Below are 26,554 nucleotides of genomic sequence, written 5' to 3'. Positions count from 1 at the left end.
TGGTCTTGAGTGTAATTTTTGTGTTAGGCATTGTGCTTGTTGCTGGTCTACATATATAGGCAATGTTGATCATTTTAGTTATGTATTTTCACTGTACTGTACATAGCATTGTGTATAACTAGCGTGATCGCGCGCGATCAAAGCTTTTTGTTCACTGTGTCTGCGTACAGTGAACTCAGCGACATAATGTGCTGAGTGTAGTGTCCCAATGTTCGTAGCTCTACACGAGTTTATACCGCTGAAGTTCGTTTCCGATCTTAATATTTTACTATTGCATGATGTTGAGTCTTACAAAGGCCTTAACAAAGTGGGGGACTGCTCCCATCTCACTCCTATTGAAGTTGAGAAGACTTATGTTTACAAAAATTTATGTTTATCAACAAAAAACCACGCAAGCGCGGCGCGACGACCACTGCGCTTTAACATCATAGTCGACGGCGAGCCCTGTAAGTATATGTAATTCTCATCAGGACGCGCCCTTAATGATGTAAAGTATAATTCATACACGTTCCGTGATTTTTATCGAGTGCATGTTGCTGAACAGAAAATAAGCCAAACCCTGATGCAATACCAAAATGATTTCAATAATAATATTTAATTTTATATTATTTGATAATTATGACATTAGTATCATATTTCTCAGACTATTTACTTCTAGTTTGCCTGTGCGTATTTCACAACAGAGGTGAAGATTGTCTTGACCAAGTGACACTTTGAGCTTTGCGAGAAGAGGCCCGGAGAATTCAGCGCCGAGAATCACTAAACTTCAGTAGAATAGGATCTGAAGTCTTTAATTGTGAGTAGTCAGAATGGAAAGTCTAGCGTCTGATGGAATGATTTGGAGTTTGGAACACGCCGTCGCCTGTGTGCTTGGCCTTTTACTGTCAGCGTATGCCTTGAAAGTTGAGCTGTGTAAAGCCAGAGACCCGAACTACGTCGCAGTATGTGATTTCAGCGATCGGATGAGTTGTACAAAAGCCTTCATGTCTCCGTAAGTAGCACGAAGTTACATAGTAAATTTTGTTGCAATGTGTATTTGATATTAAAAGGAGGAATTTTATTTCAAATGGACTGAGGCGCTTTTATACGACAAATAGACATAGACCTCGACCCGTCTGATCGTCTCACATGTCTAGGCCCGTTCCCTAGCAGTAATAGGTGCTTGCAAACCTTTGAGGTACAATCTAATTTGATTTCTACATTTATTGTAGCATAGACAGTACATATGTCTGCTCCACTGCCTGTGATTGCCGTTATCGGCAGTTGACTGCAATCTTGTGTACTGTTTAGGAGTGTATAGTTTGTATATGATTTATGCGGGTTTGGTCGATTGTTTCCGCGTTTATTTCCGCTAATTTTCTGAAACATACAAAAATAAGAACGGCATTATTTCATTTTTGGTGCCTACATCCTCACGGAAATTAAAAGAAATTTAAAGGAAAACGTTTATGACACTAAAAAACAAAAGTAAAAAAACCCTGAGTAGTGTTATGGGTTTCCTGTGATTCGGCATTGAATTTTATATTTGACAACTAGGTAGAAATATGCGTATTTTAATGATAGTTACCATTATTCGTTCGATCTACGGTAACAGATGTACGCATGTACATACATTAATGGCATTGCTATCTGTCGTAAACAAGTGTCCATGACAACCGGACATAAATCTCTACTTCAGTCTATGTCGTGCACAGCTCTCGTCTATGGTTTAATTACCTTGCTGACTGTGGGGGGAGGGGGAAACAACAACTTGGTTTCAGACTCACTTAGCCTCGAAATATACTACTGTTTACGCAAAATGCAACCGACGACGATGTTAAAAAGTTCATAAACCAGACAGTTCATGACGTAAAAGTACACATATTCCTTACTTACACAACCCTTCTCTCCATTCAGATATGGGAAAGGTTTTGGTATCATTGGTCCATTGCTTGGCGATGATCACATCTTGAACTTTCCAAACCCTATACTGGGAATCGTCTTCTATTCCCTCCAGCTGATTATAGGCAAGTTCCTGTTTTGTGCAGCGTGCAGAATGTGTGCGTGTGTTTGTGAGAGAGAGAGAGAGAGAGAGAGAGAGAGAGAGAGAGAGAGAGAGAGAGAGAGAGAGAGGGGAACAGGATGCATCTTTAGATCGTAGTTGAGATGGTTGAAATGGTAAAGAAATGTATTCGGCCTCACCTCTCACCAGCAAAACAATTTACACGTGACTGGAAAGTGAAAGCTCGTGGAATTCCTGAAACTGATTTGTAAGTTGTGTGCTTGCTCATGAATTATGTGGAGTCTGAAATGTGAAAAAAATTGCATCTACTATTACTCATGGCATTTCTGAAGATCTGCCAATGCACCCATTAGGTAAAGTTGAGCTGAAACAGCAGTATGAAGTGGTTTTTAAGTGTGGACAGGAACGGCTAAAGTAAGAAAGGCACAGATAAATCGAAGGGAGAAGGTTTTTTAGGGCAGCCTCTGCAGCTCTGTGATGAAAAAAATCATCATAGACGCGTAGCACGCATAGCTGCGATGTAATCAGAGAAAAAACAACATACATCAATGCTAAACAATTAACACAAACTTGTCTTTTAAAATCAGATCTTTATAAATTAACAGTCATTTCCTGTTATATATATCTCTCTGTACAGGTCAGTGGTTCTACGCAAACGCCATTCTCATCCAGTTCTTACTGTACAGTTCAATCATGTCGTGCATTGGCTCCATCTATCTGGGTTACATTCTGTACTTCGTCCTCAATGACTTCTGTGTCGTCTGCATAGCGACCTACATCGTGAACTTTACCCTGCTTTACATTGATTACATCAATGCATAATGTCTTCATCAAGTCAACCCTCGAGCCTGGCCCGCTGGCTTCTCTACACCTGAGATAATTCCGTTTCAAGCAGTACATACACGCGCCCTCATCGGTGAAATAGGTCCTTTCCAAGATTTGTTTATTCTTTCCAAGCTAGCACCCTAAACAACAGCACTGTGGGCACAGGTTACTGCGCACAGGGTAAGGTTAAATAGCGGAGAGCCCCTGTGACACAGGAAACACGTTTTCTTGGTTACAGGGGTCGTCCGCAGGGTACAAACCATAACCATAACCACAAGGGACTGTGCGATGTGTCCTGAACCGTGTTTAATATGCTTGTCGAACGGATGAGGGAGGATCACGTACGGTGGGAAGTAGCTCTGCATGGCAGGGCTGTGTGTTACCGGCTGTGTGTTTCCGTATAACGCCGCTAACACGCTGTCCTACCATGCAGAGCTAGGTGGGAAATAGGATACACAACGTCAGCTGCTACCATCAAGATTGCGTAAAACGATATAGCTGATTGAAGCATTGGAAATGTTCAAGTAGCTTTCTATGCACATTTCACGACAGAAATTTCAGCTCCACGACGCTCTTTGAGTTTTGTTCATGTTTTCTGTTACAGATGCATGAAAGTCGTACGTTTTCCCAATCCTAACCAAAATGTCGAATCCTAAGCTCTCTAAATATTTGTATGTATTATATTTGAAACAAATTATGTGAAACGTAGAATAAGAGCCATAGGGACGTCGACTCTCTGGAGGTATACATTTGGTTGATATTTATCGACAAAATTACGTCATTCTAAAAACCACACTCCCAGCTCTTTCAAATATCCATATTTCTAGTTGGTTTAATTGTTCAAAACATCTGAGTTTTGGTATGGTACTAAAACTTTTGTTTACCATGCCATAAACTGCGGAGATGTTCCAGACCTATGGGTCATCTTAACCATAAGTTTGGGCCGTTATTGTCAGTTCTTTCCTGCTTTTTTTAGTTCTGATTCGATTTGCTGATTTGTCTTTGGAAAGCTTTTTTCGCGCCTATCGTGATTTTTTGACGGCGCAATTTTCTTGGGCGCGTTTGGGGGCGCTCACACAGACCATGCACAGTGGCCCAGACAGAGACAACCCACATGAACCGTGACGGCCACACGTAATGAGTACACAGCAGCAGTAATCATCACATCACGCCCAAAGCAAAGTTGTGGGACATCTAAACCATACGTTATATGTACTTTTTTGAGTCAACTGTCAGTAGATTGAATGTAGAATGTTATATTTATAGAGTTATGGTTATATTTATTGATGTTCTCAAAAATAAAACAGCTATATAAAATTCCTCGTCAAGCTCAGGTATTTTCTCTCCTTGAACTTTCTTTCACATACATGTATCGGCAAAATCCTGAGAAGAGAGGAAATCTGCAAAATGTAGACTGTGTCTTCGAGTCTTAGGACACCCCACCCCCAGAAAGTTCCTGATTATCTGTTTAGAAAAGCCATATGATTGAAAACAGACATTTTTATCATATTTTTGCCTGCATCCTATCAATAATGCTATATAAGGAAATTTGGTTTGTTTCATACCAGAGATTTCAGTAATCTTGGTAATAATTGTGTTACTGTATGGACTGCTGTTCATTATACTCACGGGCATCTGTAGATGTAATTTGCTGAATACAAGGTATGTGTTATGGTCAACACTGTCCCTTTTTGTTATGAGATGAAACCATTGCTTGAAACATTGGGATTTTTCTTGCATGGGGAACTTGAGCAAGACCGCTTTTGTTACAGTTTTGTGTTGAAAGATGAAGGGGAAATTCAAGAATGATGCATTATGGCATTTGAAGCAGCATGACGTCACATGTCTATTAGCAGGAATGTATTCAGTTGTTTGCACTGGCTTTTGGCTCCCTCTTTCCAAATGAAGAAGTGACGGTGTACCGCCTTGAAGAATCCTGAAAGATGCTGAAATCTACGCCGGCACTGACAGCAGTGATCTATAAAGGTATTATTGCCAGCCACAGTGACTGTGCAGAATCAAAGTGGTACCGCGGACAAAAAAAAAAGCAAAAATATAGCCTGGAATTTGGAGGGAAATAAAAGTATGTAAAATCCAATCAACATGATTGAGAAACTTACCATTCATAATTGTGGGTTTGAGCAATCCTATGCAACAGCTACAAGGTACCAGAGGGAGATGGGTATAATATTATACTATATTCAGTAATTGTTGCTGGCCTTCTTCATGTCTAGCATTCCAAGAAACCACGTTGCAGAATTTTGACAGTCAGTGATGTTTAAATCAAAGCAAGGTAACTGTTGCTTTGTTAAGCAAATTTAAGCTGCGTCTGTTATTTAAAATGTGCCAAAACAAGTTCCAAAAAGAATGAAGTATTTATTAGTCTAGTAGCTGGATTTTCCAAATTTCAACAAACATGGCTTAAATAGCACAGACTAAGAGCAACAATCTTAACAACAATAAATTTGTATATCACATATAAATATTTTCTGACCATCAACGTTCAACAAAGACACAAAGACCTCCTTTTATGTAAAATATTTTCTTTTTTATTTGATTCATGTCAGTATTAAGAACAAATAAATTGTAATCAACTCACTACAGGCTCTGCTTCAGCAAAATAGTGCAAATAAATAAAAAAAGACATATTTATCAAACTGAAGAAAGCATACGGACCAAAATATATACAAATACAGATCAATAACAAAAAGAAAAGTTGACAGAGCAAGAATAAAACAGCGCCCTCTATAACTCATCTAAAGCACTTTGGTGAGATTTGCATGTTTACTGACCAATAGGTTTGCCAGGCGGGCCCTGAACCATGAATATATATTGCTGTTTAGAGCACTTTCCTGCTGCTGGAACCTAGAGTAATACTAGTATAGGCAGTGTGAAAAGAGAGCAGAAAAATTTCATCGATAAATACAAATTTTGACAGGGAGAGGCTGCACATATCGCTTGAACGTAGAGGTATCAAGCATGTGCATTTGATGAAAATACTTCAAAAAAGTCAAAATTTCCCTGGGAGTACCTTGCCCTTGGGGAAGTTAACAAACCATGGGGAGGGGGGGGGGAATAAAGACAATACAAGTAATACGAAGAAAATGTGAAATTTGCATTTTGTTTCAGCTGCTGCATTTCCCTATGTGGGGAGAAAAAGAAAAGTTCATAAGTCTGTGATGGGACTGTACAGATATTGGTGATGTGAATATAAAATTTGTTTCTCCTGGCCACCATATACACCATATGAAACAAGTATTAACATTTTCTAGTGTGCATTTGATGATGGATGGTAGTGGGGACTGGAGTAATACCAGTGTGAGAAACACAGAGGTTGGACTTCACTGCAGCATGACAGTCCGTGCATATTGCAGTGTCGGCAGTCAGCTAGCAGTGGGAGAACAGCCTGTCACCCCTATTTCTAATGTTAAGGTCCATCAACAACAAAGGAAATGAATACACTCCCATCAAATCAGGGGGTGAGAGAGCAAGGATGCCCATTGCTGAAGAGGAGTTTGAAGTTCTTTAGAATGGGATATCCTAAACTATGTGATGAAATTTGCTGTCAAAATGACTTGATCACATTGTGACCTGAAACTGGCACATCTACTGGGTGATCTATTTGGTGCAAGCCCCAAGATAACTAAAAATATTGAACATTCTGGACAACTTTCCCAGTTCACTAAGTTGTCACACTGAAAAATATGAAAAACATAGAACAGTACACTACATGTTGTGATGCTCAGTTAGTCATGGCAGGAGTACGGAGTAAAATTTTGTCTCAGGGAAGATTTCAATAATGCAGGGAATTCTGGCTACTAAGAACTGAGGCTTGGCATCAGTATTGCCCTGATTGTGTTCAGCCCTCAATCTCTATCAACTGGTCCACAATCACCATTGATAACAATGGGTTTGGGTAAAACCAGGTTGATAAAAGGGGTAAGTTCTGACTTGATAGACAAACTCTTATTCAACTGATAAGTTTCAGCTTTACAAACATATCTGGAGCTGAGAAGTTTCCAGATTAGCAAAGCATCCACAAGGCCACATTTCACAGAACATCTTTTTTGTAGTGAGGAAATACATACGCTCCTGTCTGATTTCTGGAAAATATCAAATTGATATACAGGGAAACACTGCAACATAAAAGCATATATTTGTGTTGTATGACAACAAATTGAAATTTACAGTCTGTTGAAAAGTATAGGCAGCATTAATTTACCACTGGCTTATGATATTCCCTTAAAAAGAAAATCTACACTTTCATACAATGTAAGAAACTAAAGTAAGGAAAAACCACAGCAAAACATATTTCATGGAAAGAGCTTGGCAAGATATAAGCAATTCTAAAAACAGAACTATCGCTACAAAATTAGATTTACTGAAATCCCTTGATAAGTGGAAAAAATAGAGTTAGTATTGCTTCTTTAAATAGAACAAAAAATATTTTCATTAACTTTGGGTAATTCTTTCCATCCACCCTCCTCCTGCAGTCTAAACAATTCTGTTATTACTGTCTTGAAAGTTGGATCTGTACGGAGCAGAGCACAGCGGCCAACATTGACAACTTTGGTACAGATCCATGGTCGCTTCAGCGGCCGTTTCTCTACACATGATTGTGCTGTCGCAAAAAAACACAGCGATCACATAAAAGTCCACGCTAACCTCTAATTCAAAAGACCAGTGTTTTTGATAGAAACTTTCTTTTAAAGCGATAAAATTGAAATGACAGCGTGCACTAAGAAAATAATCTCTTATAAGCAAATAACTCATATTTCTTGTATTACATGGGATTGACATCACAAACAGGTAATATTGCATCGAATGCATGACAGAACAATAATATTATATGAAAGAAATATTTCACTGGCTCCAAAAAGTCTTTGGCAGTACAATATTTTACTGTCATTTCACATATTACATGGTAATGCCGTCTCACTTTGAATATATCACATTGCTATTATTACCTGGAGTTGACATCACGCCCATGCGCTAAACAGGCAATAGTACACTTGTAATGCTATTGCATATTGCTAAAAGGCAAACCTGAACCTGCTGAGTGCAAAATTGGATGAAGTGTGCAAACATGAAAAAAACTTGAAACAGTAAATCCAACCCCTAATCTGTTCCTCGCTTTGATTTGCAGCATTCTAACTAGTTTGATGCAAAGAAAATCTTTAAAAGTTTTATGGAACTGAAGACATGGGTAATGGGTGTCAATATCCTTCACAGTACATACTTAATCTCAATCTGAATGCAACTATGTTATCAACATTGATTTTCAAGTCAGAGATGGCACCAACACATCAATTTCAGCTGCACAGTTGGAAAAGCTGCGGCATCTCAGACAAAACAAGGAAAATCCCTGATCATTTTATTCCTAACACTTATGTATGTTTTTTGTTTGTTACATTGACCAACCTCTCAGTGTGTAATTCTGGGAAAATGAAGTATGTCTGCCAGGGACATCTCATTCCGAAATCATTAACTAAATTTTTAAAAATTGCAAAACGATCATAAAGCAGTTTTAACCTGGGATGTTCAAAAATTGTGAATTCTTCCAGAGTACCATGATCTTAATATCTCTCCTTCTCCATATTTAGCAAGATTATATTGTCTTTTGTTTTGACAAACTAACTTTCTTCTGTGGCAGAATTGCAAGGCTAACCTTAGTGGTACATTTGAGTGGTAACTGTTGATGAAAACAAAACAAAAATAAAACAAAACAAATAAACAAATAAAGGCACCTTGAGCAAGCTATGTAAGTTGTAACTGCTTGGGCTAAACGTGAAGAATTAAATTTGTCTGCTAAAGCATGGCCACTGCAACTTGCAACAGACATATGCCAACGTTTGTTTTCTGTTCTCCTGGCCTGCATGTACATATATCTCTTTGTTTTGGCAATACAATCACCACTGCTTCACAACCAACAAACAGTATGTCAACTTTCTATCTTGCGTGGACTGGTAGAACTTTGTCATTTAATGGATATTTAAATAAATTACTTAAAAAGCAAAAAAACTTTTCATCTGTCTTTTGTTGAAGTCTAGCAAGTTGTTCTTCACTCTACTTTGAAGGTAGCTTATGATGTTTAGAAATGTGGTGAGGAATTAAGGACAAAGTATGAAATATGGAACTTCTCATATGGTATAGGATTTGCTTATCAAATAAATTTTGTAGGCTAATATGCAGTCTCTCAGAAGCTTTTAGCCAATTGGTTGGCAGAAACTCATTGTTCTTATTATTTCAAAACAGCCAATCAGGTAGAGAATAGCCCTAGTTTTAGACTCCTTAAGTTGCTGTAAATAACAATTTATCAATCCCACATAACCTTCCGAGGCACTGCACATTGCCAGAATTTTGTTGGCAATTAAAGTTCAAGCTCACAAATCTCAAAAAGTTGTTGCTCTACAGAGATGGACACTGTCTTGAAGAAGTGGACAATGTCTTGAAGAGTGGACAGTGTCTTGAAGATGGGATATTTTTTGCACCATTCTCTATAGTATTTGTTTTCTTAACAAATCTCACATACTTGAAAGTGTAAGACTTATACTTTTGCTCAACCCTTCTTCAATGAAACTTTCCACCATTCTTTTACCAAATCAAGAAAGAAAATCAGGGGTTTCTGTGCAAAATTTTGTTCCAGAGAAACAAATTACCTAACATTTACTGCTTTTTGAAATTCAAAATGGCTGCTACCACTGAGAAAAATTAAACTGTCAATTTTCAGAAAACTGAGACGAAAAAAACTCTTCATATTCCAAGAGCTTTTAAATGAGTCCTCACACATGGTAGATAAGAAAAGAATAGTAAAAATTTGACAGTCCAGATAACTGTCCATGAGGCGTATTATAACTTTAATAGTTTTGTTGAATCTGGAAATTGGAGGAGTTAAAACTGCTGGTAATCACCTCAAATGTACTGAGATCAAAACTCTTTAAGAAAATTACAAGATTATGCAAAGTGTAAGAAAATGAACTTATTCTCTTGAAAATATGATTTTGAAAATTCCAAAATCTGCATAGATTTCTAAATGTTTCCATTTAAGACAGTTTAACAATTCCATCTCCCTACAGAGATGTCTAACTTTGTTAAAAAAACATAGCGGTGATCAAGAGAAGGTATAGTATTTGTGAATAGCGTTCAGAGAATGCAATCAGTGACAAAAATCCCATTTCTTTTCTATAAACATTCATAGTACCTAATTTGCATTACAGTGTAAGAACCACCTGCTTTAACTTCACAAGACATTCTGTCTTAAAAATTTCAAAAAAATTGTCTGAACCTCAACCTATGTGACCCGAGGGTTAATACTAAATATCTTGTTGAATTACCATTGATGAAATGGTGCCGTCGTGATAAAACCATACATGTGTTAGGAAAATGAAAACTTGCAACAGAGGTTGCTTCGTCAGATGAAAAATACCACTGTGGAAATAATGATCCTGATTAATGATTTGGAAACATAAAATTTATATGTTGTCATGTTGTTAATGTATCTGTATTACCGGTATGCACAACGACCTAGCTGCTGAACTCACAAACTTTGGTTGTCAACTTTTCTCTGAATTCGGATGAACGAAGGTTAGAGCGCCCTCTAAGCCAATATGATAAGTTTCAATGTGAACTCATAGAAAGGTTCCAGCATAGACTCTCCTCACTCTGGAGGATCTATGGTTCAAGTGCTAATTTGACGGGTTTTTATCTCAAATCAGACAAAGTTTAACGTGCCCTCTAGGCAAATAAAAAGGATTTCTACCATGTAATACTGCAAGACAGTTTGTTTCTCTCATAACACAAGGAATAAGTGAGCTGATGCACAGAATGTTTCAGAAAAATTCTGCATTGACTCACACAGCTCAGAAACTTTGTGTATTGGAAGAGGGTACACCAGTCATACTGTAAAGTTCTGAACAACCTTACTGGATAGTCCATTTGCAGTGCAAAGTTGTGGTTCTTACATTGGTATGAGGGATTGGCATCTTGCATGCAGTGTGGCAGCTTCATCCAGTATAAGCCTGACAAACTTCACACCTTTGAGTATGCTATACATTTATCTCAATAATAATAATGTGATTATGTTGTCACAAGACAACACAAGCTGTTGGTAACTGCATTGTGTGTACTTAAGCTATTTAAAATGTCATTTTCCAGTGTGTGTTACGTGAGACATCCACACTACGAAAAAAATGACACTTCTGATTGGTCGTTGTGCACGATAAAACAAATCTTATGAATAAATCTGGTTAAAATAAGGTATATATTGTTCTCGATAGAAGCAACACTGGGGATGCTTCATGTCAAATTTATAATGGGCAAGTAAACCGCTGATGTAAAGCCCCCTCTGATTGGCTGACTGATGGCTCACAGACAGCCATGGACAAATCACTGGCCACAAGACATGACTATTCAGCACAGCTTTGATAGTCCTAGCAGGCAATCTATGAACGGCATGTTTCACTTCAATCCACTGAATTTGATATGGTGATGGATTTTGATTTGAAGTGGTTAGTTTCACAATGAGTTTTCAGTTATCTTTGTTTATGATTTTAAATACTGACCAATGTAAGTTTTATTTGATTTAAAGTAAGCATTTATATGGAAAGCTTTTGATACGTTTTCAAGTTGTGAACCTTATGAATAATCACATTCGCTGTCATAAATGTGCCACGACATTTTATGAACAACTTACCAAATTTCTGAATGAATTCTAAATTTAAAACAAAACAAAGCTTTTTTATTTTTTTTTAGCCAATCAGATGGCCCTGTACCTGCCAACTCAATTTGTCTTTGTTCAGCCAATCAGTAATGGCCTTGTACACTCTTATTTCATTTCTGAGCAGCCAATCAGAGATGGTGTTGTATCTTCACTCTGATCGACAGATGTTTAAAAATATTGCTTCACTACAACATTTTAATGACACAGTTGTCAAATGCTTGGTCAGTTGCAGGGAAAAACGGAGATAGAAATCACGCTATAACTAAAACCATGAATTGGATTACCTATCATTATTACTATTGGAAATTTATCCCGAAATCTATCTTGACATATTTGCCTATAATCTGGCACTATCTTCACAACTTCAGCATTGTGCCAAAGTACCAAAGTTAGGATAAATAAAGTCACTTTTGATGAATTTTGCTTGTTGTTTAGCCACATCAAAGAGTCTGAGATAAAACAGCAAAATATAAGTAACTACAGCCCATTTACCAAATAGCCATGAAAATCTTAAAGTTATCCAAGAATAAAAGTAATTGTGCAGAGGGTGGTTAAAATACTTATCAATTTCCTGCTTTGATAATTGTTTTGTTACAAAATACACTTTTCCCCTTAAAATAGCAATCATTATTACAAACACAGTTGGAACATTTAACACACTTAACCGCTCCTGATGTATTTTTACATCAATAAAGAATGTTCCCTCATTTGGTTTAAGTTACAAAATATCCGCTTTTGAAGTATGTTGGCACATGGAAATTTTTGACAAGGTGCAAAATCTGTACTCGTCTTTGCTGCCTGGATTCATCATGGATGTGAGAGCGCCCTCACAAGGCAAACTATAGAGTAGTGGTGCAACACACGTACGCAGGTTATGACCTTTAACCTCGATCTCATAGAAACTGTATGCTGCTAGAAATCCAGAAATGGGTGTGAACTGTGCATACAGAAACATACAGCTGATTCTTTGAACATATACAACAAACCTTTGGTGAACATCCCTATTACTTGGGGAAACACATTTACAAATTATTAAATGTAGCAATACGTATCGCATACTGCCTGCCATATAATGGTTTTTAGATTAGTATTGTCAGTGACAAGGAAATATTTAATTGTGTTAGTATTATTTTCTACAATAATCGTGACGTTCCTCTCATCAGAGAGAGGACACAGAGTCACGAATCTTGCGTTTTGGTTTTCTGTTGTCAATGATATGCTGAACTGTTCTGACATCTTCTGTCAGTCAAGTTCATTGTAAATAAAGTTGTTTATCCCGCCCTACAAACACATTAGTACTCTTTTGAAATTGGAAAGGCACATTAAATATCATTCTGAATGGATTCATCAGCTTTTGCAAGCCAAAAACAATATTATTTATAAAGTCATTAAACATTAAAAGAAAACAACTTCACCTCACACGTTGGCTCTATTGGCATTTTAAAAATTAAAATACACCAATTTTGAAGCTGTATTCCTCAGGTCAAATTTTCTTGAACGGCCAGTTTCTTGAGCTTCAATTTCCTCAAAGAAAAAAATCTTTTCCATTTTGTGGATGCTGTCAGAGTTGAAATGCTGCCACATTTGAAGTTTTTTCTGTCTTGCAATAACTATTATTATTATTCTGCAGCACTGCGTTGAGACTGTTGTCACTTTCAAACTCTATCCACACACGCTACAATCCTGAGACGCCATTTTGGAAAGTGTAGAAACTAGAAAGAATATGTCCGTCACCTTGCAGAAGTGATCCATTCTTTGTGGCTGCCATCAAACATTTAGCGCAATCCTAAATTAAGCTGCATGATATTTCATGAAAAAGCATAATGTCTTTGACATCTTCGTATCATCCTAATCATCAGAACCAACAGGGACTATTTGCTACGCCCTGGTCGTCGGGTGAATATTTAAGGCTTTTGATAAGTCTATATTTGGCAAGTGTCCATTGAGAATTTGCAACTGTGCTATAGGTAACTGTATAGTCTGCTGCTGAGCTATGTGGCCTTGTAACATTGGCTGAGTCTGTATTATGGTTGCCGTGGTAGCGATGGCTTGTGGAGGCCTGACAGGAAGTAGTCCTCTGCTTTCCCTGAAAGAAAAACCAAACAAACAGACATCAATCTTCAAAGTCTTCCCTTCATAAATCTTAACCGTCACTTTCCATTTGAATTTATAGATGTACATTAGTTGGCAATACGCAATACTTTGTCACGCAATATAAGTGATTACCAATCCTCACAAAAGGGCTGTTTACAAATGATATCATTGTTTTCTCATTAATATGCAAATATAAATATAAGTCTGAACATTATGATTTTTGAAATAATGCATACAAGAGCACTGAAAGTATAACTTAACTAGGTGATGGCCAATGTTATGATGGACAACTGATAAGATATATTGATAGCTCAGACTACAAGCTGCAACAACAGCAACGCATGTAACATTGACAAAATTCGTCTGAATTTCTAGCAGCGGTATCCAACATGGCCCACATTCAGCAATGTTTGGTAACAGACCTGCTTCCTTGAACAGGCCTATAACCAATGCAAAACTTAAAATTTCTAAAATTTTACAACTGAACACAGAAAATAAATGACTCTCTTCGCCAAAGCTGGGAAATATGGCCAAATGGTTTGGGAAGCCTGGTAACATTTCTCCTTTAGTGATTGTACATATATACAATTATTCACTCTTTACATGCAACTCCGGCAGATTGCTGAAATGTATATTTGAATGATCACTTGGCATAGATGATTTGGACACAAATGACAATATGGCTGTCATGTTTTCTGTCAAACTTCTGATCTGCAAATCATGAATACAAGCCTGACAAATGTCTATATTGCCAAGTATTTCATGCCATTATATCTGTGGCAGTGAATGAAATCACTGACATATGTATGAATGAAAAGATCACTTCAACAGAAATCACCCGCTGTTCTGAATAAAACCTGACAGGAGATTTGCATCTGTGTCAGAGCTTGCAATTTCTCCTTGAACTTTGTCTTCTTGGTATTTCATAAAATCATATATCATTAAAACCTTGTGATTCTTGTTGTGTGAGAGACCAAATGGTTAGATAATGCTATATACATTAGGTTTGCAGTGTCAATCATACATTTAAAATAAATTTGGCGATTTTTTTTTATGGTGGTGGGGGTGGGAAATTTGATCAAGTTGATACAAAATAACCAACCAGAAGTCACTTTATATATGCATTTTTCAAATTTAAAACAAGTCATTTGATTGGCCCTGCATGAATCTGTTAAACTGTCAGTTTAGGCAGGTATCAGGCCCTGACTGGGTAATCACAATGCAATGAGCAAGCATTGGAATTTCATTCTAGAGAAATTTAATAAGTTCTGTACATTAGCAGACAGCGGTATGGTACCTCTAACAACCGACAAATTCCCTGTACAGACATACAGATCAAGAAGTCAAACAATGCCAATCCCATCTGATCAAGACTTTTTCTTCATAATTTCATTTCTCGGCGAACTATTCCAATCTAATTAATTTGGGATCATGGAAGTCGCTCTCCAGGCATCCATTATGTTTGGCATTCAGCAATATAAGTTGCGGTACCAAAGATGATGGTCTGTAACAGGCTAAGTTTTCATTCAAATACTTAAAATAGAAAAGAAATATAGCAAATCTCCATGAAAAACCCTCAGATTTCCCCTAGATTTTCTTTGACATATTTGTGTCAGTTAAACCTGTCTACTAACGGTACAACCTTACACATAGGTTTTACAAAGGAGTTGTATCATGTTATAGTACTATTTTTCCGTGTTTGCTTTTCATGGACACCATGCCAAGCATAATCTTGTTTTTACAGCACTAAAAGCTAAGCACAGGTTGACTGTTTTCACAAGACACATGTTCACTCTATTTTGACAGAAATACACCGACTCCATTCACTATTTATTGATTTTTTTCTGCTCAAGGTTTCTCACCGTGACTGGTTGTGCTCCGACAATACTTGGAACAGAAAATCTGGCAGAAAATGTCACACAATCGTTTCATTATAAATTCATTTTTCTTTTATTCGGCTAGAACAATCATGTGAGAGAAATGTTTCTGATTTCTTTAAATGAATTACATGTGTTTATGTTGTTGCACTTTTTTATTGGGAATAGAATCATGTGAAACTCAAGATGAGAGCAAATATTACAGTACACTTTATGAACCTCAGCATTAGTGAAATGTCATTTGATTGAAAACATTAGAATATTTATTTATTTCTGCAGTATCTGAAGATAGATGAATGACCTGTTTCACAAGGCTCTTTGTGATAGCGATGTTGGCAATACACTATTTTCACAAGGGTTGGGCTGAAATGTCTTCACTTTTTCCAAAGGCAGAAAGCCATTTCAGTATTATAAAATACTGAGACACTCAAATTAAATGAATGAAAACAACCAGTTGAAATTATCATATGATTTATTTTTTATATGTTTACTGAACTTTAATCAATAAGTAGGATGAGGTACTGTAATTAAGAGGGAATGACGCACATAATTTTGACAAATTGCATAATTTAGGTAACTATTTCTAAGTATTCAGATATTTTTTTCATCTTTTGAAAATTTCTCAGAAGTTTTTTCTTGCTGTTTTGGGAAACGGTGAAGCAAATAGTTTGAGTCCACTTTAGAAGAACAGCCTTCGCAGACGACACAACCCACCTGGCAACCTGTTCACGGTTCAACAACTAACAAGAATGGCCCTCTGTTGGTAAATGGTATCATACCCCTAGGGGAGACAGAGCTGGCAAAACAACCGTACTTCAAAAGTGTATTTAAGATCCATTCAACTGAACCCACTCCGGGAAAAACAGGAACTTGTAACACATGAAAACATATGACATGCGGGCCGTATTCACTGTTGCCATGGAAACTAAAATTATGAATGTAATGTATTAAATTCAAGGTTAATTAAGAAGAGCATTTATAGGCACTTCTAAAGAAATATTTCATGGTTATATTTGCTCATATAATCACTTTAACAATAATTGCTTTCATTAAAATGATTTTTACCACTTTCAATGATTGCCTGTTTTCTTTTGTTATCAATTTTAATTAGATTAGTTGAATAAAGATGTAACTGAACTTATCTGTTCTCCATATTTGAGGATATAAAATTGTGATAAGAGATTTATAATGGGACGGAAAAAAATCTTGTTTTTTGGGAAATTTTGACATCTGGTTTCTTTTCTGAATTTTGCTTATAAAATGATTGAAAAGCACTCTCTCTCACAGGACCATTACATTAACAACAAACTGACGTCAACATCTGTGAAAGTAGGGCAACTTTTCATTTCAATGAGCAGGAAATTTGCAACGGATGCCGTGGGTGACAAACTTTCTGTAAAGCAATCGGGTAACTTTTTGTTGTGTAAAATTACCTACTTTTCACTCACATGTATACCTTATGTAGGTTATCAAAACTGAAATGAAAAAATTTACTTTAAACATTTTAAAATCATGGTGAACGATTTCTAGTGACATAACACAGTATCCTAAAACCGTTTTATTACACCGATATTTTTTGTGTAAGAAACTACACCACATACAATTTACATAGATGTTCAAAACTCAAATTTGCAATCAAAACTATGAGGTAAATTAGTCATATTATGGAAATTTTTGGCCATCTAAATCACAATTTTGCTAATGGGTGGTAAAAGCAGATAAGAAAATCTTCAAAGGTTATGTAATCAACCTTTGCTACCATCATGTCAAAAAAAAGAGCAAATCATACAAACTGCATAAATGCTAGACAACTTACGCCTGGTTTTTCTCTATTTTATCTTATGTATGAAAATTTCATAAAATTTTGCTAAATTTGATGAAAAATTGATATTTTAATTACCCGTATTCTTTATAAACATGACAACTTACTGATTTAATTTCCCTGATTATATTGCACAGATTCTTCTCCATAATATTGTAAATGCACATTAGCACGATTAGGGAAATTTTGTAGCATAAAAAAATGTTTAAGGTTTGTGATAATCCATAATCCACAATTTCTTAAAATTTGAGTCGTTCTTATATTATTTGACATTTCATTCTGCAATAAACATAAATGCACTATTCGTCTACATTTATTTGCCAGATCAAACTTGAACAATGACTGACATGAATGTCAGAGTGTACAAACCCTATTGAACAGAACACAAAGAACATCAAAAACTTTGAGAACTCTGAACTTTGACCTCTACAAGTTTGTCTGCCAGCAAAAGTTCAATTTATTTGCAGGTTTAGAAAGCCAGAACGAGACCTTTAAGGAAAATTAAAAATATTTGCAATCCTTTTTAGTAAAAACCTACAGTGTGTCGCATTTAAAACAGGAAAAATTGCAGATTCACTATTTATATAAGCATGCCTGACAACATGTAAACTTCTGTTGTACTCTTACACAAGTCATTTTTATTACCATCTCTCCAGAATAGAAATAAATACTGAAAATATTGCAACTCTGTGATGTGTTGATTTTTTTCGCTGAAAACCATCTGGACAAATAGGACACATACATGTAATAGCACTCACAATTGTTCTGAGTATCACAGTGTGTATCTAGAACAATGTGACTTTGATATGTGAAGTACGCACACTATGACAGTTGCCTTAATATTCAAATAATGAAGACATATTAACTACACACGACATCCATAAGTACATGTACTGTTGTTGTAACATACAGCAACGAACAGTATATCAGAACCTGAGGACAATTCTGTCAGGGAAACTTGTTGTTTGTAGATAGAAACTTCCATTCTGGACAACAAATCTACATTCAAAACATGTCAATGACACAAGACTTCTGATGATATTGAGTTTCCATACTCTCAACTTCAGAAGTATTCAAATTAAATGGTATTTCCAGATCGAATTTTTTTCTTGACACACTACTATAACTTTCATCTGTATGCTGGAATGGGCTCTCCGGATAAATCTACCAAGCAAATGCAAATGTACTAGCATGTAATTTTTTAAACCAGAAACAGACGGCCACTGGAGACCAATTCTGAGTGTAATTCCTACTCAATTTACATCTAGAACGGTTTTCACAGAACCGCAACATTCCTGAAGTGCCACTGTTCAGCAACGACTAATTTATTCTTGCCAATATAGTAAAACAGTTCATGAATATTTTAAGACCTACAAGAACTTTACCTTTCTACAATTTTTTCATCGACAGGAATACTTAATTAAACAAGTCTTCTCATTTGTTTTCACATTTGACTATAACATCAAAATTGCGTATTTACAATGTAAATAAATTATTACATCGTCCATGCAGTTTACCGCTATGCTCTACTTCATACAGAATGGTAGACGTATTCTCTCTATACAGAAGAGCTATGCTTTGAATTTACCTATTTCACATCAGGAAATTAAAGTTATATTGTTCCATTTGTTAAAGTTTCCTTCTTCAAGCCTTCGCTGAATACAAAAGAAACAAAGATGAGAAATTTCCTCATTATTTTGCATATGATTGCCACAATATGTAAGTATCTTTGGATTAAAATGTTAAACTGCTCTACTTCCAATTTTCATATTAATCACTTAGTGATACACTCTTAAATTTTGGAGGTAAGAAAATACCATTAAAATAACTATCTCAGTACGACGGTGAGTGAATGAAATTTAGATCACAAAATACCACAAGTTTTTACATTGATCTCTAAATGCATGACCAATCATCAGTTGGACGCAAGCAAAATATCTAAATAGCTCAGCAGCAGATGATTGATTGAAAGCTAGATCATAAATGTCATGAATATTGCAATTTAGGGATAATCTTGTGATGTGTTGTGAACATGCTAGTATCGTACAAGTAGTATCTTGTGTAGGCCATACTTCCTTGTAGGCCTGTATCCACTCTATGGTGGCTGATAGTCACAGTGTATATAGATTAAGGTAGCGTTGCATAACAACACAGTTTTTTCAAAGCAATATTTCTTATCAAAGATGACATGAAAACCCCCTTGTACTATATATTTTCTACAACCAGAGAATCTTACGTTTAGTACGGTATCAGTAGTTTACTCAAAGGGTGAAGGGGTATGTATTTGGGATAGAAAACCTCAATTTGGGCATTATAATACAGATTAATTTAAGTCAAACACTTAATACTACTATATGAAATTTAATATCTCAATTGAAACTAGAATATATACATTCAAAAACAACAATTTGTTTTGAATTATTTATTCTGATTCATAAATGGCAGAGGTTGAAAGACTGACATTAAAAAGAACAGACTAAAATTCATAACCAGCAAAATTGAAATGATTCTAAATTAGAATTGGTATTAAATTTTTTTGAAAGGTTGAACATTGAAGAAAAAAATGAAGCCAGGAAATTGGGTAAGTACATGTACAGTGTATTTGCATAATTTTACACTCACTCAACTTCATACCAGTCACACTAAAAGGTGAACTCTACCAGTATTTTGGGTCAACAAATTCATGAAAATTGAACGAATCAGTCTGTAAAAAGCTCTTTTGAACAAAACACACTGTGTTATGTGCAATGCTACCTTAAGATTACGTGAAGTTTGATAATGGTATTTGCAATGATTTGTATTTATTCTGCAGAGGACTGCGGACTACTGTGATGGTGTTGTCGTTATGGTTTCGAGTTGAAAGGTCATGACCTGAATTTGCTGGCCACTTGACCTTAAAACCTCACTTTTACTACAAAATTTACCCAATGATTGTTGGCTGGTGAACAGTGTAAATAATCACCATTTTGTTGGTTTCCCTGTTATTTATTCTTGTAAACGGCTGTAATGTGGAGGCTCAACAAACAGTCCTCATTTGTTTTTTCATGTGCTTCATTCACAAGCTGTTGCCATCACTGACAGACTCTGTTTCATGTTGATACAAAGTTGTCCAACAAAACTGACAGGGTCAACAAACATCAACACAAAGGCACTTACTCCACTGAAGTACACATGTATACCATGTAAAGTACAAAACTGAACACTTGAGTTTATTTCCAACATGTAAAATGAAAAGATATATGTGACGACAGAATCATGACAACACACATTATACTGTTCTTCAGGATTTTTTGTCCTTTTCAAAACCCAGAAACAAGAATTGAGCCACAATTTTCTACATACATCCAGACCCTGTAATAGTCACAGTAATTTCAACTGCACACAGTAATTTGCAAGTCTTTGATTGGTGTTCTTTATTTAACAATCTTTGTGTTTTGCTACATTGTAGCCAATCAGTTGAATTTTTTCATGGGACATCTCACTGTGCTCTGTCATTAGACACTAGGTAACAGAGCGACAGAAATGCCAAAACCCTATGGAGAGTATTATTTTATTGTTTAATATATATACGGTCATATCAGTCATATCACCTGCATTATGACAACAATTTTGTTGCTTTAAGTCTAGATTGTGGCCATTTTAGCAGATGTCGCCACAACTTGTAAGAAGCAGCGTAGTAACAAGAGAACCGAAGGTAAAAGTAAACACTCTCTTGACACACCACACACATGCCATTCTTCTCTCTCACACAGACATGTACGTGATTTCAAGTGATTGGAGCAGCGTACCCCATGAAAGGTTCATCTAGAGTGGGGAACCCTACATTCTAAGACAGTCAGGGCACAGTCACTGAGAGAGTCTATGCCAACGCAACTTGGCAACCTTCATAAATCTAAAACACAGCTGTGACAGTGAGGATTGATGAAAATGTTGTGAATAGGACAAACGAATGACAGAGAATTCAATGGATGAAATAACACAACCCTATGGTTGACCTTTGACCAGCCAAGGTGCCTTTAACCTATCAACCTACAAAATACCCTTTGACCAGTCAAACTTAGATTTTTACAAAAACCACCACGTTTTGCCAGTGGACAAAAGTCACAGGCATCAATCGAATGAAATTCAACTATTTTGCTACACCCCATGGTTTCCATGGCAAGTGTGGACATGAACACAGAATTAGAAATGTGTGTGAAAAGGTTGAACAGGTAAACAGGTCTACAATCATCATTAATAACAATGGATTTGGACCAAACCAGGGGTTAAAACATTCTTTACATGTTTGAAGATGCACCTCATTTTTCTTTCTTTCTACGTTACATGTATCGACAAATTGTAGGGCATTTTGTCACCTGGGTGAAAGATCAAAACAACCTCAAGATATTTCAAAATACATACGTTGTCACCAAATAACAGTACAAACAGCTTACAGCCACGTGTTGAAAATAATGTATTGCCAGTACTAAAACAATATTTTTGGTTTATTTTAATCTTCCTTTCCTACCAGCAAATTGTACCTGTACAGCGTTGCTAGTAAAAACTCAGCCCGGTTGTTTATTCGGACAGTGAGTGTTATAAACAGACTGCTACGGTACCAGTATTGTCCATGCCATTCTATTGTACAAGCTGTTGTTGTGCCCTAAACTTTAGTCTTCCTACAGAACCCACTATACCGTCAACAGCTTTGAAAGCAGGTATACATTTACCGATTACAGAATGCCAAACTTCAGATAAAAGGATTCAAACCCATAAGAGATGATAAAGTTGGTAATGAAATCAGGAGTTTGGTTTCTCTCAAACAACAAAGAGTATACATATTTGGTAATAAATATTACGTCTTCATTTGTAATACTCCTATTGTAATTGTTGACTACAATGTGAAAGCTGATGTTCCATAAACCCCTAGGTAATTAACTTTGTGAATCAGTCAAGTATTTTTCTGAAAATGTGGCAAATCAGTGATAATTTTATGGTCCTATATAGAGAAAACTTTGATGAATATTCAGAATGGAGCCATAACTGTCTGGGTACGTCATCATTACAGAGATGGAGGCAAAATGAGTGAAGTTGTAACAGCCTACATGTACCACTGTCTGCTAATTTTTGACTGTCTCACTGGTAATTGCACAAATGGATCAGAAACATTACTCAAGAAAACCATCAACATAAAATTTGTCTCACTGCATCAATCTAGGCATATGAAATTCAAGATATTTCTTAATTAAGACCACAGGTGTGATTAATTCACCAAAGCACTATGCATTTTTCTAAAATTTGACATGAAAACTTAATTTCCCCTTCGCGTCAATCTTGAGGTTTTAAACTTGAATCATCGGGTGTACAACTGTATTAATGTGATTGGTCACTCACTGACACTTTTCAATTTTAAAACCATCTAACAGTTGAAACCATGCAATTTATAAAATCATACAGATAAACTGTACATGTGATACCAGTAAATTGGCTTGTATAACAAAGTGAGTAATCCATAAGGTTATGGGATAATCAAGTCTGCGGCCAGTGCAATAGATAAGCCTTTTAGTGTTGGCTTAATAGCTGACAGACTGTATTCGATCTTCTATTAGCTTCCAAGATTTGAAGTCAACTTGCAATTGAGATTTGACAGGGGTGAGAATGCATATTTACTTGGGTTTACATGGCTGAATGAGCTGCCTTCACAACATCAAACATACTTTGGTCAACAATGATGAATTTATCACCATCTGCAAAACCATATACAAACATTATTACAAAACAAACATGCATGAAAAACCCATTTACAAACCTTCCCTTTAGTTTGTGTTTACTTGAAGCCAACAATTTTGCTTGCTTTGCAATTGTGGAAAATTTGCGGGACAAAAAATTGTTTGTGGTGAAAGAAATACACAGATGGATTGCAAAGTTGTCAGCCGATGTAAATAATAACATGATGTCCACTCACAACAGTGTCCAGCTAAGCCTCTCATGTGTGAGGACCAAAAAAAGTTGCGGGGAAAGCTGGACAGTGGTCACCTGGGTCAACTTACCATGACAAAGAAATGTAATCTTATAAATAATATCTAGACGTCCTAATACTGTTCACAACCTGGTGATAGAATATTTGCACCATTCATGGGCGTTTTGAAGTTGCAAGTGGGAATTGCCGCTTGATAAATTGGAATGCACACATCAGTCTCTTGTGAAAGAAAATGTCAAAAACTCATATACAATCCAAAAAAGTGGAAACGTTTTTCTCTATTGTTACAGACTACTTAAGAAAATTTATATACCTAACAGAAAATAGTAAGTAGACATTGGCTTCAAAAAATGTCATTTATTTTGTGCTAGCTCACTAGTTCACTTGAGTAGTTTGGTATGAAGGTGTTAAATTTGTAGGATCTGTCATACACTTTGACCCAATGCTTGTATTTTACAAGCAAAGTTGGACCACTGCTCTAGCAGTCGGGGTGGAAGTGTTTGGGGAGGGACAAAAGGTGTTCACCACAAAACAAAATGGACTACCCGAACAACTTAGTCTGGAGGAGACAGTGTTCACAGTGTTCGAAAACTAATCATTGCCACCACATTACAAATGAAACTTTCAATAAACGTACCTGAGTTTTCGAAGTTTTTCATCCCACATTTTCTTCTCTGATTCTAAGGCAAGGTTTCTCTCTTTCTCTTTGACCAATTCTCTGAGAAGTCGCTCCGAGAGCCTGCAGTCAGCTTTCAACCTATCGATAAACTGTACAGCTGAAAAACAAATTTGATGAATCATTTAGCTTCATATTTTGTTGCATGGCTCTGATGACTGATGAGGTGTCAAATGCTTAAATACCTCTCTTGTCCTCTGTGTGTGTGGTTGATACCTAACATACATATACACATGACAAAAAGATCAATATGTAAAGTTCTTGAAAACCAAACAGATAATTTGAAGAGTGTTCTTTGTCAATGACACTGCCTTGATATCTTGGGTATAACCTGGACAAGCCATGAACACACAATTAAAATCACAACACATTTCCTCTAAAACAATGGTTTAGATTAACATGATTAGTGTAACCAATAGAAGACATCCACTGACTATCAGAAGTTTATCAGAATACTGCATATTTTGTAACCTGCAAGCTACAAGATATATATATTCAACACTGGTTTTCTAAAGGCATCCAATAAATAGACCTTTACTCGGTGATATCTTTAAGCTTGTTTCAATCCTGGGACTTGACCGAAATCCCCGCGGCTGTTTCTATATACGACTGCTACCAATAAAATATTAATTCACGCTCTACTGAAGCCATAAATTTTTTAACCTGTTGGTAAATTGCACAGTGCCTATCAGTGCCATATTTATATTTATTCTGTGTCTGAATAAAAGTAATTTTTCTTTTTTTCAGGGAAGTTTCCACCTGATTCTGTTGACACTTGGTGTACCATATGTGTAAAGCAATAAAACCATTAGCTAAATACACAGTATATAGTACATACAAACCACAAGTATTGTTATAACAATTCATGCCAATAACTGAATAAGCAGTACACATAATCATTGAAACAGATGTACAAAATGAGTCTACGACGAGTTAATCAACATCACGGTCCCTCTGGTCCCTCCATGTGTGTCAACATGGAATAAAAACCTGTACTTGTGGATGGGTATCTAATGTCATAACAAGGGTTATTAGTAATGTATGGGGGCGAACATTAAACAATATCATCACTGTCGACAAATTTTGAAAATCATCGATGATGAATGATCAAACATGATACAAATATGATAAACAGTTTGTTGCTAGGAAGGTCAGAACTACTGCAACAGATGTTCTCCAACTAGACTATTAACAAGATCCCATTGGTCGTAATCCAGATTCAAGGTCAGCTGTATTCCCTTTCACAAAAATTTCCATTCATGAATTGTATAGTTTTATTTTCTCGTCGGATGTATTCCCCACTAGCCGAAAAATCCCTCCGAGTCAGCTTTAATGTTGTGAATTGGTAGCCTTGTTTTGGTTCGTCCCATCATGCTCTTGATCACAACACAACAGTAAGTTGTAGTCCATGTTGTTTGCCAAAAGTGAACCACCTGTTTGATGTGAGTGGCACCTGCAATCTTTCTAATCCCCCTTGTTCAGTGGGTAAATTTATCTCGGATCAATACCAAAACAAACCCATCGTTTCGCAGTATGCCATAAACACGGCCACTTCTGTAAAACTCTCCGCACACAAACGGATGTAATTCGTAAAGGTCGTAATAAACGAATCTTACTTCTAGCCAATAGTGTCGAATGGTCCTCGAAGGACAAAAAGACTCGAGCTTCTTTTGACATCTTTTTCTTTGTTGCTTACGCCATGTGTTCGACAAAACATCACAAAGACAAGTAGTTTTACTAACATGACCACAATTTAATGCGAACAAGTTTCAAAATAAAATCACACACAAAAAAAGGCACTCAGCTTACCGTGTTTGAGAATGGTTTGCTTGCTATGGACGGTTTTGCCGTTTACGCTCAGCCCCGGTAGCAGTTTTTTGAGCTCGTCGTATCTTTTGTTGATCGCTTTTCGGCGTTTTTTCTCCGAGAGTTTATGGGTGGCCTTGCGAATCTGAGCGTGCACCTGGTTGGTCAAGTGAAGTTCGAAATCGTCTGTAGACGAAACTGAGCCGTCTTTGTCGAAGGAAAAATTGTTCTGCGAGTCCAGGAGAGGACTCTGGGAGGCACTGCTACCGCTCGGGCTACTGGTGCTGGCTGTGTCCGAGTTTCCGTCCGAACTCATAATTTGACAGTTTCGGCGAAGAAAACATCACTTGTTTCAGCGCAAATACACCAATCTGTAGACTCCGCTCCGCTGAAATCACTGTGGCGTAGACTCCGTGTCCTATATCTTAAGATATCGAGGAAAAACCGCTCACCAGCTGCAAAATTACTAAACCGTAAAATAATTACATCTTTCGGGGCTAACCTCTTTCCTACTTCGGTGTCTTGTCTCATGTGGATCTGCAGTACAGTGTACAACAATCAAATTACAGTGGTTCTAGAGCTCAGTCAATGTATCTACACCATTCATTCTTCTCAACAATAGTCCCCATCGACTCGTCCATGAAAGCGTGATGCATAAAAACGCGGTGTAGAAGGGCCTCTGAAAGGATATAAAATATGATGATCAAATTATAAAATTAGACATGCACTCGTCGCCTTTGTTCTGTTGTCACTTTCAAGATGGCGAGGCAAGGG

The 26,554-nt window shown here is 36.6% G+C and overlaps 2 protein-coding genes across 2 annotated transcripts in view; one reads left to right on the top strand and one right to left on the bottom strand.

Moving 5' to 3' along the window:
* The window catches only part of LOC139145699 (vitamin K epoxide reductase complex subunit 1-like protein 1), a 7,075-nt gene extending 1,650 nt beyond the window's left edge, over window positions 1-5,425 (top strand). The window contains exons 2-5 of the mRNA XM_070717005.1: window positions 684-991; window positions 1,897-2,006; window positions 2,640-3,173; window positions 3,267-5,425. Coding sequence (XP_070573106.1) covers window positions 810-991; window positions 1,897-2,006; window positions 2,640-2,824 — 477 coding nt within the window. The 5' untranslated portion in view covers window positions 684-809 and the 3' untranslated portion in view covers window positions 2,825-3,173; window positions 3,267-5,425. The remainder of the gene's footprint in view (window positions 1-683; window positions 992-1,896; window positions 2,007-2,639; window positions 3,174-3,266) is intronic.
* On the bottom strand, window positions 5,354-26,554 carry LOC139145697 (max-like protein homolog 2). The gene is made up of 3 exons (XM_070717003.1): window positions 25,784-26,554; window positions 23,936-24,074; window positions 5,354-13,632 (listed from the first exon to the last, which is right to left on the bottom strand). The coding sequence occupies exons 1-3, from the start codon at window positions 26,094-26,096 to the stop codon at window positions 13,425-13,427; spliced, it is 660 nt and encodes a 219-aa protein (XP_070573104.1). The 5' UTR covers window positions 26,097-26,554; the 3' UTR covers window positions 5,354-13,424.

This window comes from Ptychodera flava, chromosome 12 (genome assembly GCF_041260155.1).
Source record: "Ptychodera flava strain L36383 chromosome 12, AS_Pfla_20210202, whole genome shotgun sequence".
Classification (NCBI taxonomy): Eukaryota; Metazoa; Hemichordata; class Enteropneusta; family Ptychoderidae; genus Ptychodera; species Ptychodera flava.
Note: the sequence above shows the minus strand (reverse complement) of the source record. Positions and strands in the feature narration are given on the sequence as shown.